This window comes from Cryptomeria japonica, chromosome 3 (genome assembly GCF_030272615.1).
Source record: "Cryptomeria japonica chromosome 3, Sugi_1.0, whole genome shotgun sequence".
Classification (NCBI taxonomy): Eukaryota; Viridiplantae; Streptophyta; class Pinopsida; order Cupressales; family Cupressaceae; genus Cryptomeria; species Cryptomeria japonica.
Genome location: NC_081407.1, coordinates 951,768,831 through 951,791,886, shown reverse-complemented (window position 1 = coordinate 951,791,886; position 23,056 = coordinate 951,768,831). Strand labels below are relative to the sequence as shown.

The 23,056-nt window shown below is 37.4% G+C and overlaps 1 protein-coding gene across 3 annotated transcripts in view; it reads right to left on the bottom strand.

Moving 5' to 3' along the window:
• The window catches only part of LOC131038920 (uncharacterized), a 302,639-nt gene that overhangs the window by 39,951 nt on the left and 239,632 nt on the right, over positions 1-23,056 (bottom strand). For all 3 annotated transcript variants that reach the window (XM_057971505.2, XM_057971504.2, XM_057971506.2), the window contains exon 9: positions 15,898-15,950. In XM_057971505.2, the coding sequence (XP_057827488.2) occupies positions 15,898-15,950 (53 nt within the window). The remainder of the gene's footprint in view (positions 1-15,897; positions 15,951-23,056) is intronic.

Genomic DNA, 23,056 nt, shown 5'->3' with positions numbered 1-23,056 from the left:
GATGATGGGGGCATGTTCCCAGATTGTGCCATCTTAGTAGTCAAGCATCTAACTTTGCTTAACTATTTTGAGACTATTTGCTTCCTTGATCATGTTTTCATTTCAATCCTCTATCTTGAGAATTTCGGGAATCCACCTCCTTGTAGTTTTCTCCTAAAAGATATAATGTCCATGCTTGATCACCTTGTACAAGCTCATCCTCTTGCTTAGGAACCTCAAGCTTATGAGGTATTGCACCTTAAATGCCTTAGCGGAATTCTCGAATGTGGAAAATGTCCTTGATATGATTGAACTCCCTCATAATGTTTGGAATTCCCTGTGATATTTTGCATTTCCACCTTGATGATTATTTATTTTGACTTTGTGATGCCTATGCTTGATGTACTTGACTTTACACAGCACCCTGTATTGGCTTCGAATCTTGGATTTTCAAAGGAAGTTCAAGATATTTGCAAAATATTCTCATTTCATTGCTATGCCTTGAATACCTTGATATTGCAAAACTATCACCATGTAATGGTTGTATCCTTGCTTAAGTCCTTCATCTTGATGTTGATCTGCTTGATGTTGTGATAATCCCCTTGAATACTTAACGTTGTCCCTCTATATTGCAATATTGATCTCCTTGCATGTGTAAGCGTGATCTCTCTTTTACTCCTTGAATTCTTGACTTCCTCATGTTGCCATGATGCAATGAAAGCTTTGAATGTATTGTGCTCCTCATGTTACAATGCTAGCCTTTGAATGTCTTGATTCATTGCCTTGTGTTTCCCTTGCTCCATGCCTTGATCATGGGTAGGTGCATGTGAGGTAGGCATATGCACAATGCTAGAGTGCGCATATTGACTATGTGCTTGCACAAGGAAGATAGGTGCACATGATGGGTTGCAATGCACTAAGTTAACACTTGAGCACATCCAATGGGCCTGATTACACAAAATGTGAATGTTAAAGCCTCTCTCATTGCAAGTGTAATCCTCTCCTTTGCCTTTCATACCTGCATAAAAAATAAAAGTGGATAAAAACCTCAAAGAAAATGCAAGATTACAATAAAATGTAGGCTAAAACCCATGCATCAAAAATAAAGTTGTTCTGCCTATAAATATAAGGTGAGTACCATCCTCCAAACATCATTTCAAATTAGATTAGTGATTGTTCTGCCCTGCACATTAAGATTAGGTCTCAGTTTCAGCCTCTAAGGACTAATTTTCTATGTTTTCCAGGTCTGATCCTCATGTTAAGTCTAAATTTCTATCTGATTGAGGTCTGACTTCTGGTTCTTAATAACTTCAAGGACTGATCCACATTGCTTCCTGTTGGAGTTGTGATGTTTGATCTGCCCTTTTACCACCTTTGAGTGCATATTTGATGTGGATCTGCATAATTTCCTTCTAGAGCAGGTTTGGAGGCTGCCCCTGCACTAAAGAAGAGTGCATTCCTAGGGTAGGTCTGCACAAATAAAAAAAGTTTGAGCGCATGTGAGGGGCTGACCTGCACAGCCTGAGCAGAATTAGTAAGTAATTGTGCACAAATATTCCATCATTTACCCCTAAAAGCACATTTGAACCCCAGCCCTACACAAATTGGTGAGAGGATATAAGATGCATGTATGCACAAACAAAGGGAGGAGCGTTTGAACTAGGTGGATGCATAAAATTATGAGTGCATATTGAGGTGATGTTTGCATTGGCCGGATTTAGGGGTAGGTTTGCGTAAAGTGTGCCCTATCCTTGGAGCAGGTTTAAAGGGATCACTTGCACAATTTCAACGAAAATTACAACATTTTCAACAATAATTTCTTGGTGGAATTAGCAAGTTGAGCAACAATTTTCAAAATTGCAACATTTTCAATCAATTTTACAAGAAAACTTCAAATCAATCATCCTCCTTTTGCTCACAAATTTTAAGTGTGTTGCACTATTGGGGTAAATGGAGAGGTCATTAACAATTTTAGCCATGCGAAATCACCACAAAGTATTGGTTAGTGCAAGATTTTCTCAAAATGAATGGTGAGTTCCATGAGTCAAGGTGCAAAAACATTGAATTAGAGCGCAAATAAGGAATTGCTTTGCATTAAGTTGGTATATTGAAGATAGAGCGCACTTGAGGTGGCCAACTACAGATACCTAAGGTAGGGTACATTTTGCACAAAATAGCCTTGAATGCACAAGTGAGGAGTGGCCATAAAGGGGTCATTGCACTTAATGAAACTAGAGCGGGTTCATGAGGCACCCTTGCACATGAAAGCAAGCTTGATACCAATACACAATTTTGCCCCCTTTGACCTTGCACAACTTTATACATGAAATGAGGGGGTTGATCCCTTAGACAAAATTTTACATTTTTACCCCTCTAGGTCTTGCATTAGGCAAACTTGCAATTCAGGACCCTAGGCATTGTGATTGCAATTCCTGACAGAACTACAAGAAAATATACCACTCCATGTGCAATCAACTCCTAATGCATCCTACACCCCTAGCAACTTGACAACTTCAACAACCCAACAATGTTAGAAACATTGACAATATGAAAACATAGCAACTAAGCAACTCACACCTCCTCTCACTAGCAAAGGTTAACAACTGCGAATATCGCCAAGCTCGCAAAAGACCTAACCTAAAACACCTAAGCTATCAAGCAAAAAGTGGGGGTCCCCATTTAAAATGGGGCGATGTATGAAAACATCACACAATATACTCTTTGATGATTCTTGTGATGAACCCTTGCTGGTTCAATTCTTCAACCTGCTGTAATTTATTATTCTTTTTGTGTTTTTTTTATTATTATAGATGGTCTTTCAGAAATAGACAAAAGTTGCAGAAAGGGTTTCTTTAATTTTCAACACATATTGATAGAATACATGAAATTAATCAGCTGAAACAATAAATTGGTGAATTTAGAAGCATACCCGTAGGTCCTTAGCCAATTTATTGAATAAAAAAGATTCAATCAGCAACTTACAAAGTTCTGATTTTTTTATTCAGGAAACACTTCAGAATTGCTCTTATTAAGAAACTAGACGCCCAAACTGCATGAAAGATGGTGCCAAAATGAGCAAATTGTGAGTCTTGGGAAAGAGATGCCCAACTCACAAAGAAACAACACAACAAAGAATTAAATACTATCACCGATCTGCTTGAAGAAGTTAGATCTGCCTGCAATAATCACCAATTTGACTTCTGAATGAAGTCAACCACAGCTGCAACAATTCAACTGATCTTTCACAGTCTCACCATTACCATGCACTGAAGAATGGACGTTCTCCAATGAAGAATCCAGTCTGAAACCCTCAAGCTCCAAAACCCAGAGAGGAATGAGATATCAAGTATTCAACAATTAATGAAATTGATTTCTCAAAAGGGGCGGCTTTATGCAAAAACCCACGATTTGCAATTATGGTTGCTTTTAGGGTTATAAAAATCTAATAAGTGTTAAAACACTTTTCAATATGGGCGCCCAACTATAGAGAAAGTAAATAAGCCAAAAAAATTATTTTAAGTGAAATATTTTATTAAAAAGTCAATGTGACTTTATAATAAATGCCATTAATTAAATATAACCTGTAATTCACTGAAAAATTAAGATCTCTCTCAATATGACTCCAAAAGATGAACCATCAAAAGCTAGAGATAAAGCTCACAAAACCCATGTGACCAGGGGCTTGTCTAAAAATAGCCAACTTCCCATCAATAAATAGCCAAAATGCTATATATAGCAAATCCCTCAAACGAAGTCAGAAACTACTCAAACGAAGCCTAAATTGAACCCAACATTGAACTGAAGAACATCATCCTCCATCCACTGTCTCCATGACCCTTTGTCCATACCCTGTTGGCCTACAAGGGTCCAGGAAATAAGCTAACTCATCAACTCTAAAGCCCTGACTAGGATGGGAACATCACAATTCTACTTCTCAACTTCTCTCTTATGTCTATAACCTCATTGGGAACCAAAACCAACTTGCCTTCTTCGTCCAAGGGTGGAAGTTTGGGTGGGGCGGTAACTTCTTGTCCTAGAGCCCTTTTCAGGCATCACACATGGAATACATTATGTATTTTGTTGCTCTCTGGAAGCTCTAATTCGTACACCACTTCTCCTATTCGCTTGATTACCTTGTAAGGCCCGTAGAATCGAGGCTTCAACTTCTCAGCATCGCTCTTCTTTAGGGATGATTGTAATCGGAGAGAGACCGAATCTCCAATTTCAAACCTTAGCTCAACCTAGTGCTTGTTCGCATAAATCCCACATAAGTAAAATTTGACAAAAGCTTCCCTTTGTTGATTAGCAATTTAGCAAGATTGTTGTACCCATGATGTATCCATTCCCCTATGTGAGTAAACCCTTTGATAAAATCTCCCATTGGCAGCTTAGGATATCTATTGTGGATGTCATTTATCCCTTCCTCATAACCCCAATCTCATAACATCCCATCCACAAACCAACAATACCCTTCATAGTAGACAATGTGATAAAATCCATGCTTCTTGAGCTACTATAATTCCCCATCATTCTCTATTGGTTATTAGAAAGATCTTCTACAATTGCCAATTAGAAACCTTCTTAGCTGCACTATCATATATGGGGAATTTGTGATTCGCTTTCTTTGAGATTGTGGAGTATGTATTTAAGAGGAACCCTTATTTTTTATCACTTTTTGATCACCCAATTCCCGAAATGGGCAAGGTGAGAGCATACAATGTAAAGGACCATACTCTATAACTAGAATGCATCGACTTGAAAGGAAAACACACTAAGCGACAAGTCAGCTAGTCTCACTTCTTCAATGGAGTGTTATGCAATAACTGAAAGGAAAGACACTTCAAGCTTATTCAATGGAGTAAACAATATATCAAGCACAAGCACTTCACGCTAATTCAACAAAGTGCATTCACAAAACTTCCACTTATTAAGTGGTCAACAATATGCTACTTCCACTTATTCATTAGTAATCATTAGTGTAAAGTAGTAAGTACCATCATATCTCAAATAACACTCCATACGATTCTTCCATACGATAGTAAAGTAGTTAGTAATCATTAGTGTAAAGCAGTTAGATTCTCCAATGCATCTCAAATAACACTCCATACAATTCTTCCAAAGAGAGTAGTTAGTACCATCAAATCTCAAACTATCCTTCTTGTAAGTTGCCATCTCGGATCACCTCAAGTGGTCAAGCTTCTTTGGAGGAACCTACTCTGATACTAGAGAACATGGAGGTAACATAGAGCTATCATATGGTTACACACAGTGCATTCCCCAAGATGCCACCATGGCAGCAAGTAGCGATGAAATGCAATATCTTAAATTCTACCACTACCTCTACTACAATGTACCCAAGAGCCCACTGGAATAGAATCAAGGCTTACAATGTGAAACTTATCATTCCCCAACATTTTCCAAAAACCCTTTCAATATTTTACTTCAATAATTTAATATTCTAGTTTTCTTGTCCAAATTAAGAGACATTTTTGTAGAACACAAAAGTACTACTGAGGGAGGGGATGAATCAGTAGTACTAAATTTTAAACTTTTTAAACAACTTTAATCTGAAAACTGAAAGATTTGAAAGTTGCAACAACTGAAGCAAAACAAATATGACAGCAAGAGCACAACGCACAAGATTTTACGTGGAAACCCAATGTGGGAAAACCACAGTGAGAAATGCTGCTAGGATCTACTGTCCTACTCTGGCCTCACAAATAATACTCCAATTACAATGTTTTAAGGGCGCCAACCCTAAGGAGTCTCCAAACCCTTGTCAATAAGTGCACCAACACTTTCAATCCAAACCCTTTGAGCAACAACTCAAGGTTTTACAAAAGTCATCTTTATCTGAAGGATAAATGTACAATACCACTGATTTCAACTTTAATAATCATCAAATTTTAGAGGCATAGATATGTAAAATATTTAGAATCTGAATGCCTACAATTCTTCAATAAAGTGATGTTACACAACTGATACACAAAACTTTGTACAATATTATCCAGCAAATTGTCAATCTACAAAAGTACTTCTGTCTGAAACCTGCAATGCTTCCTCAATACTATCAAATTTCACAACACTTCAATCTGTTCTGAGATAATGTAGAGACTGAATTTGAACCTTTATCTGAAAATGAAGTGACAGTATGCCAGACTGTAGAAAAGATTATACCTGAGAAGAGAAGCATGAAATATGAATCACAAATGTGGACAATTCATGATCCGATTCTCCCATCTGCAATATTCATAGGATTCTCTCCAAAATACTTGTATCCTTCACTACTCATAACATGAATCTATGATTTCAGATGTACGATAAATATTTAAGTTATTTCTTTCTTTTAAGAAGAATACTACAGCACACCAGCAACTATCCTTTATCTGACCAAGGTACCGTATTGTTGACGTGTATTTTGTACACAATCATACACAGAATAAAATACCCAAGGGTACCTTATCCTCTCTTGAATAAAATCTCTAACTGCTGAAGATATCGCAAGAAGGATCAGTTAGGGTGACTTCAATGTTCTTTTAAGTAGGGTCTCTACGTGTGGATAAGCACCAGTGGTCGTTGTGATTGCTGTTTCATCAAGGGGTCTTACGCCAAATCCGAACTGCAGGAACAGGGTTTCCTAATACTAACAAGCTCTCAAAAAAAAAAAAAAAAAGATCAAAAGAGTAGGGCTTGCAAGGGATCTAGTCTAATCTAATCCTAAGAATGACTCAATGTGGACGAGACTTGGCGAGATTCTACCAACTTCAATATTGCCATAAAATAACAACTCAATTGAAATTGATGCGATCTTCTAAGGTAACAAATGATTTTTCAATTCATCAAGGATCATAGACACTACCACGAAGGCACATATCCAAGATACAACAATGATTGAAAGTTTAAGTGATTCAAGTTGATCCAGTTGACCACGCAAGGCGTTCCTACAATCAGCAAGAAGCTAGTGGTTTGGAAAGTGAATCTCACCGACAATCAAGTCCAACACTTTGTCCTTCAAATTAAAACACTACTTTGATTGAGAATGATTCAAGAAAACGAACAACCATGAAGATAACCACAAGAATTGCAATAAAACACCATAACTTCAATATTTTATTGATCTCAAAGCCATCATGAACAACAATTGTTTGAAATTCCTTCTTCAAAGCTCAATCTTGCTACAAAATACTTGCTTCTATCAAATTGCTAATCTCTAATCACTAATGCTGATATCTAATCTCTAGTTTTTTAGTTCTAGTTACAAAATGAAAAGAAATGAGGGTATGTATAGCATCCTCAATTACAATGAACGGTCCAGATCAAAAAGAAGATCAATGGCCAAGATTATGACACCTAAACCCTAATTAGGGTTTTATTACAAAAGTTCCCCTTTTATTGCACAACATTAAATGCATAGCCAAATATTAAATTTGGCACGAAAATCTAGGAGACATAGACCAATGACAATTAAGGTGCCACATCATCTATAACAACCTCTCATCTAGAATCTTATTCCCCTTCCAATGCTCCTTTTTAGCATATGTAATGAATCTAGACACGATTCCTTCGATCTCAGCAATTGGAATCTCAGGAAGATTCTTCATTCGTTCTTCTAAGTGGATGACCTGATCAAATGCCTTGAGAAGAGCAGCGTCCCATTCAAGTTCAAGTTCCTTGGTCTTCTCAATCAGGAGCATGGTGGCAAACATCTGATCTCGTTGCTCATTTGTAATAACATTATCATCTTTGCAAAAGATGACCTTGACTCTATCTTCCAATTCCTGCAAATCCACATTTGTCTCAACTTCGATCCTCCTGCCAAGAATAGTATGTAGTACCTCAAACACTCTGTCCTGGATCGGGTGGATAACCTCCTCAACAAGATTGCATCTGGTACTGATATCCTCGAAGAGAACTTCCTTCATCTGGAGTAAAGTCGACCACTGAAGTAAACTATGAGGTCCTCCATCCATTATCTTTTCTTGCACTAGAACCTTCCTTGATGTTTGTCTGATTACTTGCAGGACAGAAATGATAACATCCTTAGTATGAGCAAAAGCAGCTACAGTTATCATCAAGTTGTGGATGACCTCAAGAACCTGAATAGCTCGGTGAATGGTCTACATCATCCTTGTTGCAAATTCAATAGCAACTGTATGGGATTTGTCAATCCATGAGCTCATAAGCTGAACCAAACTCCTGACTCTCTCTGCCTCGCCAACTGATTCAAGGGGAAGTGCCTGTGTAGGAGATACTGCTGGATCCTGACGTCTCAAAGGCTGATTGAGATGGCTAAAGTAGCCTCTCCAAGCACTGACCTCTCGCTCAAGCTTCCTATTCTTTTCCATTTCTTCCCTAAGCTTGTCCTTAAGTGCCTCAAATGAATCGGTGGCATCATCCAACGTCTGTTCGGCTGTGGGTGGACCAAGCTCAAATGTCTCTACATCATATTCCTCTGGGAGTATCTCACCTTCATACTTGTCCACTGCCGGTGTAGCTATCTGCAATTTCCTGGATCCTGTCTCATCTCTGATCATCTTGGACATCTTAGTAGCTTTCCTCTTCTCTGTCATCTTTTGAGAATCTCCAACAAGGCTCTCTAAATCAATCACACTGTCCTCGTCTTCGATCACAATCACCCTCGTAAGTCTTTCCTTTAACCAATCTGGGATGGCCGATCTTGTTTCTCTAACCTGTATCTCATTGGGCAATGTTTCTTCTTCCCTGAGAGGAGACGTTACTTCATTATCTTCCTTATCTTCATGTAGCTCATTAGCTTGGAGAGACCCACTTGGTGACCTTCGAGGTGCCTGTCCTTCTTTATCGTTCTGTACCATTGATTCCATAGACTCCTCTATCTCAAGTGTCCTCTTCTCAGGTCGAGAAGATGTGCCAGATGAACGATCTCGGTTGGCCTCTTGCTTCTTTTTGGAAGATTCTCTTTTCTCAGGTCTCTCTTTCCTTTTCGAGCCTCTTGGATGGGGATTGCCCTCACTTACACTTCGAAGGTTACCTTCGCTTGTATTTCTGGGATTAGGATTACCCTCACTTACACTTGCTCCTCCTTCAACTGGTTTCTCTTCCAAAGTGAAAGTCATAGATATACCTTGCTCTCTCAACTTCTGATGCTGCACATCAACCCATCTGCGAGTACAAGACAAGACTGGAGCCATCAAGGCATCTAGATCCACAACCTCGGGTTCATTCCAATCTAGCCTCACTGATTTGCTTTCTCGATCATAAGATGATTGGAGATGTCTGCCACTGTCCTGAGCTTGGTCGGCCACTCTGTAAATCTTGCATTTCCTGATGAAGTCTAAATGCAATCTAGAATGCATCTTTCTTTTCACTTCAAGGTCATCCAAGAGATTCATCACAAAGTCTTCTACCTGAGGTTCATGTTTATATTTTCTTCCGACCATCTCCTCTATATACCCATATGGATCAAAGCTCTCTCTCAAGGCAAAGAATGAAAATGAATATAAAGCTAACTCCTTCTCTGCATCATCCATGGCTAGAGCATTAGGACATACCTCAACTGAATTGCCCAATATGATAGGCACAGGAACTCCATTTCCATGTCTGTGTCTGAATGCTTTCACATAAGCTGCCAACTGTCTTGTTACCTCAAGTAACACTATTCTGTCTGTCGGATATCTCGGCAACATATAGGGGGGTGAAGGACATCCATGAACTCTAATATATGTAAATTTCTGGAATTGGATAAACCATGCACCGTACCTCTTCACCAGCTCTTGTGCGTCCTGAGATAATCGGTTGTGAATCCCGCCTTGCAATATCCTGGTGATGTTCATCGTGAATGTATCATTGACTAACTTGTAGTTACTCCCTGGCGGATGATGCAAGTGAACATAAGAATCACAAACTCTGACCTCGCCGGGTCCTCTTCCAATCACTCCTCTGTGAGGTAGTCCTGCATATTCAAAGCTCCTGATCAAGGCATATATGATGTATGAACTCATGTGGAAAGACTTAGTAGCCTTCAATCTCCTTAACTGTACGTCCAAGCAATGGCTAATCATTCTAGCCCAATGGATTGTTCCTTTTCCCTGAACTATCACTTGGATGAAGTAGAACATCCACTTCTCAAAATAGAAGGCTTGAGGGGCTCCTGTGACTCGGTTGAGTAGTGTTATCAAATCTCTGTACTCCTCCTGGAAGTCGATCCTATGTGGTGTATTCGGAATCTTGCTCAGGCGAGGACGACTCTTGAGTAACCAATTCTTGTTGATGATGCTTAAGCAAGTGTCTGGATCATCTTCGTACATGGACCTGGCTCCTTCTATGCTTTTATAAATCATATCTTTATGTTCTGGCAAGTGAAGAGCTTCTCTGATAGCTTCCTCTGAAAGATAAGCAAAAGTGTCACCTTCCTTGGAAACTATCGATCTGGACTGTGGATCATAATGGCGAGCACACTCGATCATCAACTCATGGCACTGGATTGCTGGAGGGAAGCCGGCCGCCTTGATAATGCCACTTTCAATTATTCTTCTTGCGACAGGTGATGGCTTGCCAATGTAGGGGACCTCTCGAAACTTCTTCACACTGAAGTTGCCCAAGTTGGTATCTCCAATGTTGCTCCACTTCGACACGATCTTGGTCTCCAATTCTTCGTTCTTCTGAGCTTCCTTCATGAGAGCTGGACGACTGGTGGATGCTCCAGCGTTCGGGGTCGCCATCGTAACACCTACACAACATTTCATAATAAGTAATAGATTTTGCAATGTATAAACATAGATTAGATTAGAGATTGAATTTAGGAAACTTCATAGATTAGATTAGAGATTGAATTTAGGAAACTTCATGATAAGTCTTTGAGTTATCATTTCCTAAATTCGATTGAGCTACAGGAAATTCAAAATTTCAAAATTCAAATTTAAGATATGACGATCAAGATTCAAAATTCAAGACAAGGGAAGACTTCGCCATACCTCACTTGAGAGCTAACTCTAAAAAGATGCAAAATTAGGAAATTCGCCTAGGCAAAATCGAAGTTTGAAGTTTTCAACGTGATCCTCCTCTGGCAAAGGCGCCTCCTTAGTTAATTTCACCACCTTGAGGACAAATTCGCTTCACTTGCAATAAAATTCGCACTCCTCCTTGGATGGAATTTCGCACTTCTCCTTGTCTTCCAAATCGCATATGAAAGGATGATAAAATGATGATTTAAAATGAGATATCACACCTCCTTTTATAGGCGCTTACCTCTTCAATCCCCATAGGCTGACTTTTGAAAATAAATAAATTTTAAATAAAAAGAGGAGGCCGACTTTTACAAAATATAGAAAATAAAACCCAAGCGCTCCAATTTTATTTATTAATAATTAATTAATTAATTAAATGCCTTGTAATTAATTATTTCGATTTTTAAAAGGCAAAATTAATTAATTAAATGCCTTGTGCGCACCCATTAAATGCAAATTTTAATTAAAAAATATCAAGGTTTATCGAAATTTAGCATTTAATGCGATTTGAAAATGATGTTGGCGCCAAAACATGGGAGAATAATGGATATTAACCTTATCGCTCTGGTCCCTTGGAGAGGGACAGGAGCGCTTTAGTATTTTGATCTTGATTTTCACGCCTTTTACGTTCAAAGTCACTTCCCTTACGTCCAAATTGGCATCTTAATTGGGAACCTTGAGCTTGATCGATTCAATCTTTTGAATGAATGTCTCTCAAACCATTTTCGCCCTGGTCCCTTGGTGAGGGACAGGAGCGAACTTTACTTTTCTCCTTGATCTTTGATCATTTTGGTTGCCAACTTACGTCACAAGGCAAGAAATAACTTCATCCATTCATTCTATGCATATTTAATTTGTTCTTTGCAAGGCAAATTTGATATTTGAGTGATTTTCGCCCTGGTCCCTTGGTGAGGGACAGGAGCGAACTTTGTATTTTAGCTCCAAATTGTCAACTTTTAACATTAACTCCTTGTTCATCACCTTTCTAATGACATTTCGGACCTTGCATGACTTCGCCTTGCTATTGTTTTTTGAAGGAAATGACTAGTTTAATGAATATCGCCCTGGTCCTTGACTGAAGGACAGGAGCGATTTTGCATCTTTGCTCAAGTTGATCACCTTTTGACGTTTGGTTCCTTGTCCATCATCCTTCCAAAGACATATTCGATCTTGTGAAACTTTGCCTTGGCGTGGTCTAGGAAGAAAAAGATTGATTTCATGAATATCGCCCTGGTCCTTGACTGAAGGACAGGAGCGATTTTTTGTTCATTGTGCTAATCCTTGATCATATCGACTTGCAATTGCCTTCGAAGTATAAAATGGTGTTCCTTACTCCCTTTTGAACGTTTGAAATGGAAGTGGCATCTCAAAATTAGGCATACTTAGACATTTCGCTCTGGTCCCTTGGTGAGGGACAGGAGTGAACTTGACCATTTCCATCACTTTTCGCGGTCCTTGCAACTTGGTTTCTCTTCGAGGCGTTCCAAACATCATTGCCACCTTATATCTTGGCCTGGAGCAACTTAAACTTGGAGGGGAATATTAGATAACCTTGATTTCGCCCTGGTCCCTGACTGAGGGACAGGAGCGAACTTTCATTTATAGGCTCATTCGTGCTTTGCCAACTTTCAAATTTGTCTTCAATGGGCTCGTTACGCTCCCCTTCACTTATCTTTAACGTGGGCCTTGCTTGAACTTGGTGGGAAATTTGTTTTGAGAAGAAATCGCTCTGGTCCCTTGGAGAGGGACAGGAGCAAACTTGGCAAATATGGGCTTCATTTGGTGTCTTGCAAACTCTAAATGATCTTCAATAGATTCGTTATGCCTCCTTTCACTTGCCTCAAACTTAAAAACTCATTTCACTTTCGCCAAAAACTTGTCTTGTGGAAGAATCGCTCTGGTCCCTGAGAGAGGGACGGGAGCTACCATTAAAATTCGCCCTGGTCCCTGGCTGAGGGATAGGAGCGATTTTGCTTCTAGGGCCAATTCTCTCCTTCGAGGTGCAATCAAATTATATTCAATGAATAAAATGTACCTCTCTTGTTATTTTCAAATTGCGAAATCGTTCAAATCTTTCAAGGACAAGGCAATTTTGGATTTCAAGCTCCGGTCCTTTAGTGAGGGACAGGAGCGATTTTTTTGTCCTTGAGGGCAAAAGTTCAACTTTTTATTGCAAACGACTCAATCCTGGCACTCTATCATGTTGATTTCACCTTCCATTACGCCCTTGACGCTTCAATTTGATCCAAATGAGGTCAAAATGGTCTAAGTGAGTCATTTCGCCCTGGTCCTTGACTGAAGGACAGGAGCGATTTGACCTTAAACTTTAAAAAACTTGCCAATTTTGAGATTAAAAATCTTCAAAACCTCCAATTCGCGTTCAACTGCATCTCCTGGCGACCCTGCACAAGACAAATGAAATAAATTAATAACCAGGATGCATAGAATATCATTTTCGCCCTGGTCCCTGACTGAGGGACAGGAGCGATTTTGCTTCCACAGGCCAAAATATCAGGTTTTTAGGACCTCAGTTACTTCACAAGCTAAAATTAGGTTATTTCCAATGCCTGGGATCAATTATCAAAAATTTCCAAAATTTGGCCAAAATCACTCAAACAAAATTTCAAAATTCCATCATCAACACTTAGGCAAAAATTCGGACTTGCATTCAAAATTCCGACTGAACCTAGACAGACTTACTTGACCCCTTGACAATTCACCTTACCTCAAAATTGCATCTTACGAGAGGAAGCTCAATAATCCTCAAAATTTGGACTGGATTCTGGCTTGAAAACATCAAAACGGAAACCCTAAGGCTTAACCCCAGTCCAGACGACTGACTCACTAACCCAAAACCCTAAAAGTAGAGAGAGAAACAGGCAAAACCGAGCAAAAAGAGGGGGTCCCCATTTCAATGGGGCGATGTGTGAAATGGTCACAACATGTATAAATAGATATTCTATCCCACAAGAAAGAGGTATGCTTCAGTTCGAACTGTTAACTGCTTTGGTAACAGTTTTAATTGGTTAGTGGTTAGTTGATAACTGCCAACTAACAACTAGAATTAGTTTCTCCCAAATCAATTTCCTTTTGGCTTTTATCGAATTGTGAAGAGACAATAATTACAACTGAATGGCTTAGTCATAATCACCACCGAACTGCTGATGCTTAATCACAATTGAATTACTTATGCTTAACCAAAACCCATTAAAGATGGTGGTTATAAAGCTTCTTTATTATTCTTTGACAATAACGTTTTGATAAGATTTGCCTTCAACACAACCGAAAAACACTTGTGATATGAACGATATGTATCTTGTTGTTTTTAGGAATACTGTCACTGCAAACTTTATATCTCTGCCTGATCAGATACAAGAAGCATCAGACTATATAACTGAAGGTATTAATAGTAATATCAAAACCAAGAACCAATCGAAATCTCTGATCTCTCTTTTCTTTTAAAAAATAAAAAGAACAAACCTTATATTTAAGTTTGCCATCTTCTGAATTTGTGTGCAGAGCAAAAACACCCACTATAAAGATCCAAGGCATAACTGCATGCAGACTAAAAGCATGCTGTGCATATCCAACCACTTTGCAAATCCCAGGCATGACTATGTGCAGATTGAGAGTGTTTTGTGCATATCCAGAAGACTAAACAACCATCACGCGCTCCTGTCTTCATTCTGTACAAAACTATCTTCAGCATATCATCATTTGCTTACTGATTTAGTTTTGTGTTCAGTTTTGACAGCAATGACAAACTAATGTAACAATTTTGTAACTTTTGAATCCAAAATAGATATTGTTCTTAGGTCTATGCATTGCTGTAAGTTTGACCTCTAACATTAGCTGTCTCTCCCAATGCATGTAATTAATAAAAGATTAAATGCACTCCAAATTCATGTAATTATGTGTTGACATTCTAAAAATGGGGTGTTAAATTTATGATAAGAGTGTGACAAACATGCCTATTCATATTTCAAATACATCACCCAAGAGGTTCATCCGCATTAACCATCAACCCCACCTAACAAGCACCATCTAATGTAGTTTGACCAAGTAATATGAAAACTCTTAAAACATTATTCTGACATGTTATGTGCTTTTTCAGTAAGGCATATATTTGATATTAAAACCATGTTACTATGAAATATTTATATACTCATAACTATCAACTCTTTGAAATTTTTGAGCACAATGGAATTGGCAAAAGGTCTTTTAAGCCTTGAAAGATAAATTTAATGTTTCCTACCACTTAAGAGAATCTAGTGGAAATCTATATCATTTTTTGCTCTAAATTACAGCATGCAATTTATGAAGACTATTTATTTTCAGCTATACAATCTTTTATAGGATACAACACAACCAGTTGGAGAGAGCAATTAAAGGTAGTCATATTATGACTATGTTTATATAAATTTAGTGCTGTGTACTTCTTTTCTGCTTAATCTACAGTACCCTTACCCTATTATCCTTCTATCACAACTAAATGCACTATTTAAATCCCACTAACCTACTTTTGGTAATTCGTGAACACCAAATTAATTTATCTCTACCCAAGTGTTCTCCAAATACTAAAGTCAATGTCCCCATGTCTTTGAGCAAAAGAAAAAATTTAATCACAAGAGCTAGAACCTGTCTTACTAGTGAATGCATTTCAACCATAAAACATATTTGACAGTATATTGTTATCATTCTTCCTTTTAATTGAATTTGTAAAGGAAATTCAAATGAAAGAAATACTTATATACTTTCCCGGTGAAGATATTTCCCTTTGTTCATTGGGTGAAAGAGAGGTAAAGTGACCGATATAAATGTAACGGATACCATTTTCTTTAACTTTTGACTCTTGAAAGAATTATTGAGAGGAATGATACATGCAACATGTCTAACACAGGAACCACAACTCTAGGTAATAACAGGATCTTACTTGTTATCTGTGGTGTTGCGATAAAACTTGTAGAAGGAATCCCAATGATGTGCCTGTCAGTACATATGAATATAACAAAATGACAAACATGAAAAAAGATGTTTGTGGCAAGTAATGGAATCCGAAAAAATGACCCACCTCTAAAAACAATCATTGTCCTAAACAAGCATATAACTTTTCATGTAATTAACAGGCATATAAATAAAAATTAGTCTCCAACATGGACAGCACAACACATGACTCAAAATTCAGGTATGAGATAATACAGAAAAACAATAGACTATTTTAGAGAAAAAATGGTCTCCAATAAACATAAAATAAGAAAACTATTGGCACTAATGTAATGTCCCCATTTTTGGAGAGAGAATAATTAATTAATTTAATTAGTTAAGTTGTCCAAATTATTATTATTTTTCATGGATAGCTTAATTATTTATTTTAATTAATAATATTAAGTTAATTATTTATAAAGTTATCAAATAAATTAAAAATTAAAAGATGACTTTATATTTTATTAATTTAATAAAGTGACTTAATTAAAAAATTAAATCATAGTCACTTAAATGAAATAATATTATTTTAATATTATTTCTAGAAGCTTCTAGAGATGAGCTGGAAAAAGTATAAAGGGAGATCTAGTTGAGCTTCAAAGCAGCTTGGTTATTGATTTGGATATTGATTGGGTTTTGTGGAACCGAGAGGTGTCTGCAGTATATTGTCTTTAGGAACGAAAACTCCCATAGATAGCATAATTGAGGGAGTGAAAGATCTCTCAAGGGGTTGCATTGAGGAGGTGATACTTCAGTCATCTCATTTGAGCTTACTGAGTTTTTACAGCAGCATTCATGGAGTATGCATGGGAAGAATGCTTCAGATTAGGTTGCATTTGATGTGTTTGAATCTGCACTTCTTTGAGGAGATAAGCGATCCATTTGGGAGCATTTCCAGGGTGTTTGAAGGCATATCTTGGAGACATTATCAGATCTGAAAAAGGGGTGATCAGACCCAGTAATTCCCACATTTATACTCATTACTTATTACTGATTGCTTAGAATTTTATGGGTACTTGTTCAAACAAATTGGCTGACCTTGGCAAACATTTCTGTCATCCATTGGAGGAGTAGAAGGACTGCATTTATTTATTACTACACCTGCAACTTAGGGTATTGGGCGGCCAGCTTCTAGTGGAACGAATTCATATGTCGAGCCTTCAAAAATTGTGGTGACATTCCCTACATATTCGCTATACTTCAACCTTCCTTTGGCAACATCAAATCAGTCAGAAATCAGAGCATCAGTTATAGCTGTTATAAGTTGATTACAGTCTGAAGCAATCTGAAACAAGGGCGATTTAGGAAGGAATTCGATTTGGGGTTCAAGAGGAATTACATTCAGATTTTGCTTGTTTCTTCATTTCCAGTGTAGGGCGCCATCTTTTACCAGGTTCTATATGAATTTGTGTTGAATAATGATATATATATGTTGCTGATGTAATGCCATTATTCTGAAAACACCATTGAATGCAAACAAGAGACCTAGTATCTACTTGTCCAATTGTAATCAATGTTTGCATATAATAAAGGAGATTAAGATGCAGGTCTCTACATGATCATCCGTCTATTTCATATTAGTATGCGTGCCAAATGTTTGTCAAAATACCACTTGGCTGTAGGTGCATGTTTGACATTGAAAATTCATCTCTATGCATTGTTAAGAACCCAAAGAGTTATTATTGCAGTTAGATATCATAGCAAACCATTTGTAATTGCATTACCTATTAATAACACACCAAGTTATCAGACTGATAACTCAGTCCAGCATGCTTAAAGAATGTATGTGAATTGTTTGCTAATATTCCTTGAGCTATAACAGTCAAACAGCATAACACGAAAGTTATCCAGCTGCCTAGCAAACCGCATAACACACAGGTTATACAAACTGAGACTTAGAACAGCAGGCTGCCAGCTAAGTGTTTGACAATATTCCTTGCATTTTTAGTCCTATAACAGCAGGGGATATTTCAACTAATTAGGAAAAACAAACCTTTTCACAATTAAAAAAGTCATAGAATGACCAAAAGACCAATTAAATGATCAAAGAGGCCCTCTTTACAAAACCAATTAGACCCTAAAAAGTGCTACCCAGAATGACATATGATGCATAAACATGACAAGACCAAGAAAACTATTCTAGCCACTTTTGCACCCTATTTGCCTCCCTAAAGAGTAAAATTGCAAAACAGAAACATTAATCCTACCAGAATTAATATTCCCTTGGCCATTAGAATTCTAGTTATTTAGTCCTAGACCCGTAAGCTAGATTTTTTAAAATTTAATATATAGGAAACTCCAACTCAACCTTTTTTTCTTTTGTGTATAAACTTTTCTTACATTAAAAGAGATTTTGTCCTTAGTGAGGTGGCTAAGACTATTATTATTATGTACTTTATTAATATAGATTATCCTACACCATTTTGTTTCTAAGCAAAGATTCCTGAAGTGTAACTCCTTTCTAGATGTCTCAGTAATCCTTACTAGCAATATTTAAGTGAAATTAATTTCTTAGGCATCTTAATATTACTCAGAAAGAATATTGGAGTGTAAATTATTTTCTTTAGACACGTGTGCACGCTCGTTGTCATGAGGAAAATGACACAGGAATACCTAATGCAAGTTGCCAAATATAAAGGCTTGGACTTATGTTCATAACTCCTTTTCACCTCTATAAAATAGTAATTTTCCATCCTTCTTTTGTTTGTGGTGCTTAGTTATCTTGTTATTTTTAAACCACTTGTGTGTTACTGTAGTGGAGAGATTTTAAGCATTTTAATATTTCAAGTGGCCAGCTTCACTAATGCATTTAGGGTTTTCTTGTCTCACTTTTGTTGTGATATGAGTTTATTCTAATTAGTTAAAATCAAGGTCACCAAGAGATGGGGGTACTTGGAGACTCCGGAGACTGGTATTGGTACTGGTATGACTAATTTTCAAAAAATAGGATGGGGGTACTTGGAGACATCAAATTTTTTCTTTAATATAATTTAATAATTTCCAAAAAATATCCTGAAATAGGACTTTGAAAACGAACAAGGGTGTCATGTCCCCTCCTTGATCGTTATTTATAATCTAAATGAAACAATTATTATTATAAACTAATACAATCAACAAATGATTATTTGAAATTATTAATATTTAATTATTAAATATTATTACTAATATCTATTAATATTTAATTACTAAATATTATTATTATTATTCACAAATTAATATTGAAAATTATTATACAAAAATTCATTACTGTCAGTTTGAAAAGATTCATTACAGAGGACAACTCTTATGTATAAACAAATATAACCTTAACAACAGCGTATAATGAAAGAATAAACTAATATAGTGATCGACTATATCCAATGGTCGATTAATATATCATGGTGAGATTCAGGACATATATTTCCTTGCTGGCAATGTCACTTATGGAAGCGACTATGAAAGAATACAATACTCAGCAAACCATTTATATACAACAGACGTCTATCTCTGAAAGAACAGTGAATATAGGAACAGACAATAGTACATACCACAAGACTATCGAAGAGTTTATGAAGAATAGATTAATTATCGATGCTGATAATAAAACAGTTTATATTTATAATAAATGCATCAATGTTAATAATCTGGGTTTACATGTATCGGGTCAATAAGTTGACCGATAATTGTTAAAAGTGGACAAGTTAAATAATCGGTCTATGAAAAATCGATTTGAAGACATAAATAAACAAATGTATTAATCAAAGCAGTGTTAGTATATGACGTGTCACCATAATTTTGAATTATAGCCAAAATCGGTTCAAATAGGAGGAGTACGTGATCTTTCACGTAAGGACATGATGAATCGTGCTTTCCATTGAGACATGATATAAATATATGTATATGTTTGTTGAAAGGGGGGGGTGTTGTGTGAAAAGAATACGCGGCATATGGAAGAATCTTTCAGAATTGAGAAATGAGAATTGTGGGTATGTGTAGAATGTGAAAAATGTGATGTGAGACGTGAGAGTGAGTGAAATAAAAGAATACAAGTGATAAGTAATAAAGAAATATATAATTCAGATATATATGCTGAGCTGACAGAAAAGAGGAGTATACACAGATATTAAAGAGGTATAAGGAAAACTGAGAACAGCAACATGGAACTGCAGATTGGGAGCCACTACTGCGGGTGCAGACAGGTAAGGGATGTCACAAATATATACGTAAATAGATATAGTTAATATTTTAATATATATATTAATGAATATTAATAATGGATATTTTAATATGTATATTAATGAATGAATATTAATGAGTATTAATCATGGATATTTTAATACGTATATTAAATATTAATAATGAATATTTTAATACGTATATTAATAAATGAATATTAATGAGTATTAATAATGAATATTTTAATACGTATATTAATGAATATTATAATACATATGTTGATAAATATAAGGAATGAACATTTTATCACATATGTAATGAAGGGTTCTTAAATGTTAATAAATACATCTCAATGCATAATTAGGAATCTACGTTAATAGATAAATATGAATATTGGATAGTGGATATTTTCTGAATATATGTTAGAGAATACATGTTAAATTAGGAGTATGTAAACATGGATTATGGAATGGAAAATAGTAATAAATTGTCAAATGCAATATAAATATGATTAAATAATGGAGGCCATAGGGGATGAACCCTAGTAAATCTACATTTGTAAACTGAAGGTCCGCAGTTCGATCCTGTGTTGAGGCACCCTAGTATAGGGGATGAACAATTTTATAATTGATAATCTGATTGAACTATGAAATATCCCTAATTTGGTTCATGGTTAAGATAGATTTACTTCCTAATCAATCTAGTTTAAGTCATAAGAATATGGAAATAGATTAATTATGGTTAAATCAGGGCTAAACCTAGTAGGGGACATTACAAAGGGTAAAGTTTAACATTAACTTTAAATACACAAATCAAAATGTCAAATCTCATTGTGTCGAAGAGTCAAAGAGTTCAAAACTCACTACATATTTCATATTAGATTTATCATTACATATTGAAATTCAAAATATTGATAGTTGAAGCTGATGCACAAACATAAAACATTTTGTACAGAGTACACCATTCCAAGTGCCTCCCTCCTTGTTGTGTTGTAGTTTTGTTCGGCCTTGGAGAGTAGTCGGTCGGCAAAGAAGATGGGATGATCCAGTCCCTGTACGCTTACTTGTGCCAAGGTGGCACTGATGGCATAGTTGGAGGCGTCCAGGTGAACGTGGATCTCTTTGTCCCAGTTTGGATATGCCAGGATTGGTGCACTCACCAGTCTGGATTTTAGTTCTTTAAACGCCTCTTCCTGCTTCGTTCCCCACACGAATGGTTTGCCCTTCCTTGTTAGTTTGTCCAGAGGGCAAGAAACTTGTGCAAAGCTTTTAATAAACCTTCAATAATAGCCGAAATATCCTAGAAAGGATTTCACTCCCGTCACGTCCAACGGACTTTCCATGTTCACAATAACCCCTACCTTGCCTGGATCCATTTTCAACCCTTCCTTGCACACAATATGGCCCAGTAGCTTGCGTTGTGGTACCATAAACCGGCACTTATTCGGATTGAGGGCAACCCGCCGACACCTCTCCATGCATTCTCTGAGTGCCTTCAGGTGGGTTTCTTGTTCATTGTAGATAGACTAGTCATTGTGGAATGCTTTAAAATTCCCGACAGACATCTTATCAAAAATGTGCAATATGATTTGTTGGAAGGTGGCTGGAGCATTACATAGACTGAAGGGCATCCGGTTGTACGCATATACTCCGTCTTCCACTACGAAGGTGGTTTTCAATTTGTCCTCATCTGCGATGCTAATCTAATTATAACCGGAAAACCCGTCCAGAAATGAATACATCTCATGGCCCACCACCTCCTCCAGGATACTATCCGTGAATGGGATTGGGAAGGGATCCTTGATGGTTACTGCATTTAGACACTAGAAATCCACACATATTCTAATCTGATTCGCCTCCTTCAGGGAAATGACAATAGGTGAGACCCAATCACTGGTTTCAACTTTAAAGATAATGCAAGCCTCCAATTTCTTCATTTACCTTTGCGACATAGGTTTTGTTCATTCTGTATAGTCCTCTCTGTGCAGGCTGGGCGCCAGGTAGGAGGGGTATTCGATGCACGCACAACTCTAAAGGTACCCCCTTCAAGTCCTTGTACGTCCATGCAAATATGTCTTTGTACTCCAGGAATATTTTGAAGGCTGCTGCTTTTAGTACAGGATTCCAGTCATCCCCTGCGAGGATCACCTTCAAATTGTCGTCACTCCCTAGGTTAACCTTCTTCACATTGGACTCTTTGTACTTGATGCCCTTGTCTCATTCAAACCGATGAGCCAATGTATCATCCACCCGGGCTACACCATCTCGATACTCCCCGTACTCCAGAGGAAAGGTTGCACTCTCGGTACCTTCGCCTGACTCCTCGTTCTCACAAATCTACAACATGTGGCACTCGGGGTGGAACATCTCGTAGTTTTCCATTTGCCAATGGAAGACCCCATTCAGAGAGCTAATTTCATCCTCTGAGCATCCTTCCAGCTCCAATACCCCTTCATCGTTGGGTTCCAGCTTTCCCCTTCCATCTTGTGAACCCCATTCAAAATCATGAGTCATCCAAGTCTGAATCAGATGATCCGAGTTCCTCGCTTACCACCTGATTTCTCTGGTCAATTACATACTTATGACCTTCACTCTCAATGGAGAGTGTATTTTTCTTCCAGTTATGATTTTCCCTCGCCACGATCAACCAACCCCTCTCGAGGAGAGCGTCGTAGGCCTTCTTTTCCAATGGGATGACGACGAAATCGAGGAAGAAATGTTGGGTGCCGACTACAACCTTTTGTGCCATGAGTGTTCCCAAGGGCTTGATATCATGCTGGTCCGCACCAACAAGGTGAAATGTTGGTGGCCAAAGAGTTCATTTGCCCAGACCCCTCCATGTCTCCTCCGACAATACATTCACCCCAGAGCCGTCGTCGACGATGGTGTTTGTCAACTTCCATCCCATTATCTCCATTTCTACTACGGCTGGCTTCCGACCAATACTCACGGTGA